Source organism: Hemibagrus wyckioides, linkage group LG06 (genome assembly GCF_019097595.1).
Source record: "Hemibagrus wyckioides isolate EC202008001 linkage group LG06, SWU_Hwy_1.0, whole genome shotgun sequence".
NCBI classification, from domain to species: domain Eukaryota; kingdom Metazoa; phylum Chordata; class Actinopteri; order Siluriformes; family Bagridae; genus Hemibagrus; species Hemibagrus wyckioides.
Genome location: NC_080715.1, coordinates 45,645,023 through 45,652,061, shown reverse-complemented (window position 1 = coordinate 45,652,061; position 7,039 = coordinate 45,645,023). Strand labels below are relative to the sequence as shown.

The window sequence follows — 7,039 nt, the reverse complement described above, 5'->3', positions numbered from 1 at the left end:
TTGAGATGCCGCCCTATCGTCTCGGACTGTGGCAGTGAGACGTACAGTCTTACCAAAAGGAATTTTGAATTTGATTCCAAGTATTATCTTCAGGTCAAGGGTATGGCCATGGGGAAGAGGTTTGCCCCCTTCTATGCCAACATTTTTATGGCATGATGGGAGGAAGTAGCACTGGCTGCCTGGCACATGAAACTCTCCATTAATATGGAGCTCTAGATGACATCTGGGGAGTCTGGTCCAGAACCGAGGATGAATTTTGGCCAATTTGCAAACCACGTAAACAGTTTCCATCTCTTAGATTTCTGCTTTCCCGCCAGTAGCATAGCTATGCTAGCTAGCTTGGAGCTAACTCTTTAGCTAGATAGAAATATCATCTTAATCAGTGAAGTATTAAGCTCATTGGTAATGCCTACTGAGTTTGCATGTGTAAAAGTGAAAGTATTGGAGTGGTAGTTACAAAGCACAGTTAAATAAATACGTCATGGGCTTCTTTTGATGGCCAGAAGATGTTTTTCAGCAAGTTTTACTGCATAAAACAACACAAATACACACATGCAGATTTTTTTGTGTTTAATCGTCAGGATCAGACAATAACAGAACAACTAATGAACAGTAAAACTAATGAAACGATGAAATGATGAAAAATACACGATCACACAAGATCATCAAGACTTCTAGGTTTCATTACATCATCTGTCACTGTCTGTTTTTCTCATCCTTGCCCTCAGCCATGCTCTCCTGTCCATACCCCATCTCCACCTCCCTCTTTGACACTTGTCCACCCACTGGCTCCACCCCTTCTTCCATCTCATTTGTCGAAGCTAGATGTTTTTCTGGGTGCAAAGACAAGCTCTTTAATGTTATTAGTGAGGTTCATCAGTTCTTCAGCGGATCCTTCGCTTTCTCCATCCATCTGCTCAGCTTTTTTCCCCACCAACTGCTTCACCACCAGAGTATGATACTGCATTAACAGCTCATACTGATCCTAAAACACACACACACAGTGTACACACTTTAGTGACAGACATCAGATTAGTCAGACAGTGTGTGTGTGTTTGTGTGTGTGTACATCTACCTGTGGGAGTTTACTCTGCAGTGTGTGTATGATGTTGGACACACACCGTCCCGGAGCAAGCAGCATGCAGTGTGTATGTTGCTGAAACAGGAGCAAAACAGCCAGATGCAGAACAAGTGCCTCGTCAACCGCCGCCTGCAACTGCTCCATCAGAGTCTGTCTGTGTATGGAGAGAACCTGTCTGTAAAACACACACACACACACACACACACACACACACACACACACAGTAAAGAAAGTGTAGGTGTAAAGAGAACCTGTCTGTTTAAAAAAAAAACACACAGGAGTTTATGTAGTATGTTTATGTTTATTGTGCATTTGATTAGTGCAAGTAGTGTATAACTGTTTGTACACCCATCAGCCATAACATTATGACCACCTGCCTAATATTGTCATCCCCTTTTTTGCTACCAAAACAGCCCTGACCCGTCAAGGCATGGACTCCACCAGATCCCTGAAGGTGTGCTGTGGCACCAAGATGTTAGCAGCAGATCCTTTAAGGTGGGGCCTCCATGTCAGGGTTAAAGGATACTTACAAGACTTAAAGGATCGTTTTGATATATACTGACCACTGCAGACCGGGAACACCCCACAAGAACTTGGTCAAATCCTTACACTTGTCCATTTTTCCTGCTTCCCACCCACTAACAGGTGCCATGATGAGATCATCAGTCTTCATCATCTTATTCACTTCACCTGGCAGTGGTCACAATGTTATGGCTGACCGGTATATATTGTATCAGTGTTTATTGTTTAAGTGGATCATTTTGTGTTCTTTATGACCTTACTTCTCTTTTTTCTTGTCTCCTTTTTTAATCATAATGCCACACTGCTCAGCGGCAGCTTCCACATGGCAGAGGAATTCCTCAATACTCTGAAATACAGAGTCACAGACATTCTAATGAAGTGATGGGGCAACAGCAGGACACGGCCACAGAGTGATAGAGTGATGGAATGAGTGTGACAAGACAAGATGTAAGTGCTTTAACTCAAAGGGAGTGGTAGAATACACTCACTTTTCCATTCAGGCTGCTGTTTACTTTGATCAGAGGAGCTTTAATCTCATCAGGAAGCTTCGCCAAAATCTTCATCCTCATCTAGAGCAGGGGGAAACACAGAGGGCAGATGCAGCAGTACAGGTCATGCAGTAATAAAACACTGAGCTAACCTGACAGGTTTATTTATGTTAACAGATGATGTGGAAAAATATACTGTGGATATTTTGGTCACTCTAAAATAAAGTTTTAATTAGAGATTAAAGTTGCAGACAGACAGACAGACAGACAGACAGCTAACAAGCGGAGTTGTAACTGGTTTTAATCACAAGACAATCACATTCATGTGGATAACTGAAGACTATTCCACATGACCCTATCAGTACTCTTCTCTCAGCAATCACAGCTCCAGCTCTTAAACCCTGAAACCATGAAAATGACATTGCTGACCTCAGCAGTAATGGAGCTGAGATTGTCCATGATGGTCTTGTGGTCATCTGACAAGAAGGTGATCATCACATTGGTCAGATCTGAACACACTGATTTCAGGATGTGTTTCACCATGTGGAGCTGAACATCATCTATACACACACACACACACACACACACCTGAGAGTAACACAGTACACATTGTGTGTGTGTGTGTGTGTGTGTGTGTGTGTGTGTGTGTGTGTGTGTGATTCACACCTGGGAAGTGTTTGGTTCCCCGCTCCAGTGCTCGGACATTAGCGTATAAAGTGTTCATTTCTTCCTGCAGCTCCTTGGCTGTGTGTCTGCGTTTCTCAGCAGAGGGGGAGGCAGAGGTGGAGGACAGGAACAGTGAGTACACCATTTCTCTGTATGCCCGTGATAATGGCCTGAACACACACAGCTCAGAATTAACCCATTTTGAATCAAAATAATTTCTGAAAGCAAAACATCTTGAAGAATAGTGCAAAGTTCTTATAACACCACAAACGTATATACCAGCATCTCAGACGGTACCACAAACCACAACATGAATAATGGTTATCTAAGTGGAACTCCAAAACACAGCCTCAAACCCAGAACCTGTCATCACTCAGGCATGTGGCTTTCAAGACCTGATACACAGTGCACAGATACCCTGCACACTTATTCACACTTTAAATCTAAATAACAATTCATTGTGAATTCTTTTTCCTAAAATTGTGAATCCTGCGCATGAACACCATGATGAAGCCTCTGACTCCAGAACCCTTTTCAAGCTCCATCGTTCATTCCAGCACAATGCAGAACACAAAGGTTTGGAGCTTCTAAACCTAAGCCTAGTTTTCCCCAAGAATCACAAATGCTACACTGACCAGATCTACTGGCCATCTACACATCTACTGGCCACAAACTCTCAAAAGCCCTGAAGGTGGAGGATTTTTACCCATTAACCCTGTCTGGAAAGAAAAAGAAAAAGAAAGACGATTTGTAAGGAAACTGTGAGTTGATGAGGAATTACTGGCTGCAAGTCTGCTTCATAAGCTGCACTTCCTGAGGACACAGAGCCTCCCTTCCTGAGGACACAGAGCCTCCCTTCCTGAGGACACAGGGCCTCCCTTCCTGAGGACACAGGGCCTCCCTTCCTGAGGACACAGGGCCTCCCTTCCTGAGGACACAGAGTCTCCCTTCCTGAGGACACAGAGCTGTCCTTCCTGAGGACACAGAGCCTCCCTTCCTGAGGACACAGAGCCTCCCTTCCTGAGGACACAGAGCCTCCCTTCCTGAGGACACAGAGCCTCCCTTCCTGAGGACACAGAGCTGTCCTTCCTGAGGACACAGGGTCTCCCTTCCTGAGGACACAGGGCCTCCCTTCCTGAGGACACAGAGCCGTCCTTCCTGAGGACACAGAGTCGTCCTTCCTGAGGACACAGGGCCTCCCTTCCTGAGGACACAGGGCCTCCCTTCCTGAGGACACAGAGCCTCCCTTCCTGAGGACACAGAGCCTCCCTTCCTGAGGACACAGAGCCTCCCTTCCTGAGGACACAGAGCCTCTCTTCCTGAGGACACAGAGCTGTCCTTCCTGAGGACACAGAGTCTCCCTTCCTGAGGACACAGAGTCTCCCTTCCTGAGGACACAGAGTCTCCCTTCCTGAGGACACAGAGCTGTCCTTCCTGAGGACACAGAGTCTCCCTTCCTGAGGACACAGAGCTGTCCTTCCTGAGGACACAGAGTCTCCCTTCCTGAGGACACAGAGCTGTCCTTCCTGAGGACACAGAGCTGTCCTTCCTGAGGACACAGAGTCTCCCTTCCTGAGGACACAGAGCTGTCCTTCCTGAGGACACAGAGCTGTCCTTCCTGAGGACACAGAGCCTCCCTTCCTGAGGACACAGAGCTGTCCTTCCTGAGGACACAGAGCTGTCCTTCCTGAGGACACAGGGCCTCCCTTCCTGAGGACGCAGGGCCTCCCTTCCTGAGGACGCAGGGCCTCCCTTCCTGAGGACGCAGGGCCTCCCTTCCTGAGGACACAGAGCTGTCCTTCCTGAGGACACAGAGCTGTCCTTCCTGAGGACACAGAGTCTCCCTTCCTGAGGACACAGAGTCTCCCTTCCTGAGGACACAGAGCTGTCCTTCCTGAGGACACAGAGCTGTCCTTCCTGAGGACACAGAGTCTCCCTTCCTGAGGACACAGAGTCTCCCTTCCTGAGGACACAGAGCTGTCCTTCCTGAGGACACAGAGTCTCCCTTCCTGAGGACACAGAGCCTCCCTTCCTGAGGACACAGAGCCTCCCTTCCTGAGGACACAGAGCTGTCCTTCCTGAGGACACAGAGCTGTCCTTCCTGAGGACACAGAGCTGTCCTTCCTGAGGACACAGAGTCTCCCTTCCTGAGGACACAGAGCTGTCCTTCCTGAGGACACAGAGCCTCCCTTCCTGAGGACACAGAGTCTCCCTTCCTGAGGACACAGAGCCTCTCTTCCTGAGGACACAGAGCTGTCCTTCCTGAGGACACAGAGTCTCCCTTCCTGAGGACACAGAGCTGTCCTTCCTGAGGACACAGAGTCTCCCTTCCTGAGGACACAGAGTCTCCCTTCCTGAGGACACAGAGCTGTCCTTCCTGAGGACACAGAGCTGTCCTTCCTGAGGACACAGAGTCTCCCTTCCTGAGGACACAGAGCTGCACTTCCTGAGGACACAGGGCCTCCCTTCCTGAGGACACAGGGCCTCCCTTCCTGAGGACACAGAGCCGTCCTTCCTGAGGACACAGAGCTGTCCTTCCTGAGGACACAGAGCTGTCCTTCCTGAGGACACAGAGCTGTCCTTCCTGAGGACACAGAGCCTCCCTTCCTGAGGACACAGAGCCTCCCTTCCTGAGGACACAGAGCTGTCCTTCCTGAGGACACAGAGCTGTCCTTCCTGAGGACACAGAGCTGTCCTTCCTGAGGACACAGAGCTGTCCTTCCTGAGGACACAGGGCCTCCCTTCCTGAGGACACAGGGCCTCCCTTCCTGAGGACACAGAGCTGTCCTTCCTGAGGACACAGAGTCTCCCTTCCTGAGGACACAGAGCTGTCCTTCCTGAGGACACAGAGCTGTCCTTCCTGAGGACACAGAGCTGTCCTTCCTGAGGACACAGAGCCTCCCTTCCTGAGGACACAGAGCCTCCCTTCCTGAGGACACAGAGCCTCCCTTCCTGAGGACACAGAGCCGTCCTTCCTGAGGACACAGAGCTGTCCTTCCTGAGGACACAGAGTCTCCCTTCCTGAGGACACAGAGTCTCCCTTCCTGAGGACACAGAGTCTCCCTTCCTGAGGACACAGAGCCTCCCTTCCTGAGGACACAGAGCTGTCCTTCCTGAGGACACAGAGCCTCCCTTCCTGAGGACACAGAGCTGCACTTCCTGAGGACACAGAGCTGTCCTTTCTAACAGACTGTTGGTAAATATCCTTAGATACCTGAGGAGCTTTAATAACAGTACCTGACAAGCTCATGTGCAATGAGCTCCAGCGTTTCTTCTGGACAGTCACATACTCGCTTCTCCAACACCTCCATAATTTCCTGCACTGACAGGAACACTGGCTCTGCTGGCTTACCTACACACACACACACACACACAGAGTTATAACACACACACACACACACACACAGAGTTATAACACACACACACACACACACACAGAGTTATAACACACACACACACACACACACACACAGTTATAACACACAAACAGCATGAGTGCAAGACAGATGGAGCGTACAGTAGAGAAAAAGGTGTGTGTGTGTGTGTGTGTGTGTGTGTGTGTACTCTGGGTTGTTGCATTTTCATCATCACTCTCTTCTTCTCTCCTGTTTTTCTTCTTGGTTTTTCGAGTTCTGATCTCTCTGGCATTTCCTCCTGCACCTGCTCTCACACTGCCACTGCCCTCTATGTATGCGCACACACACACACACACACACACACACACAAGTTTGAGTCAGTTTTTTGACTCAAGGTTGAGTCAGCGTGTACAAGTGTGTGACCCTGCCTGAAGTTTACACAACATAACACAATGTTTAGCATGTAGCATTACTAAAAAAATAAATGAGAGATTATTAGCATGCAGCTCTAGAGCTCCAGGGTTAATGTCCACCTGACGCTTTCTTCCTGCGCTCCTCTCGTTTGTCTCGTTTAGTGCTTGAGCTCTCAGCTATCACTGATGCCAGCTTAACGTCATCCTCTGATAACAACAGCACAGGACCACTCTTCACTTCCTGTAAACACACACACACACACACACACCTTAGTGATCTCTGTTGGAGGAGTATTGATCTTTTAACTATGTTCAGCTGAGGGTGTTCTTACTGCCTGAGCTTTCGGCTGCATGATGTCATCAAAAAGTGCCAGACAGCTGCTAAAGAACTTCTCGCTGATTACAGCAGTGCCAAGAATCCGAACACTGGACTGGACATGCATCGAGTGGACCACGTGATTTATCAATGTCGCTGAATCATCAAACGAGAGGCAACTTGGCAACAGCAGCTGG

At 48.6% G+C, this 7,039-nt stretch overlaps 1 protein-coding gene across 1 annotated transcript in view; it reads right to left on the bottom strand.

The window, feature by feature from the left end:
- Positions 1-555: 555 nt before the first annotated feature.
- Positions 556-7,039, bottom strand: part of ufl1 (UFM1-specific ligase 1) — an 11,432-nt gene continuing 4,948 nt past the window's right edge. Inside the window, exons 10-19 of the mRNA XM_058393320.1 lie at positions 6,859-7,035; positions 6,647-6,767; positions 6,322-6,441; positions 5,995-6,109; positions 2,758-2,927; positions 2,521-2,651; positions 2,092-2,172; positions 1,864-1,949; positions 1,076-1,256; positions 556-985 (exon numbers count right to left, since the gene is read on the bottom strand). Of these exons, the coding sequence (XP_058249303.1) occupies positions 809-985; positions 1,076-1,256; positions 1,864-1,949; positions 2,092-2,172; positions 2,521-2,651; positions 2,758-2,927; positions 5,995-6,109; positions 6,322-6,441; positions 6,647-6,767; positions 6,859-7,035 (1,359 nt within the window). The 3' untranslated portion in view covers positions 556-808. The remainder of the gene's footprint in view (positions 986-1,075; positions 1,257-1,863; positions 1,950-2,091; positions 2,173-2,520; positions 2,652-2,757; positions 2,928-5,994; positions 6,110-6,321; positions 6,442-6,646; positions 6,768-6,858; positions 7,036-7,039) is intronic.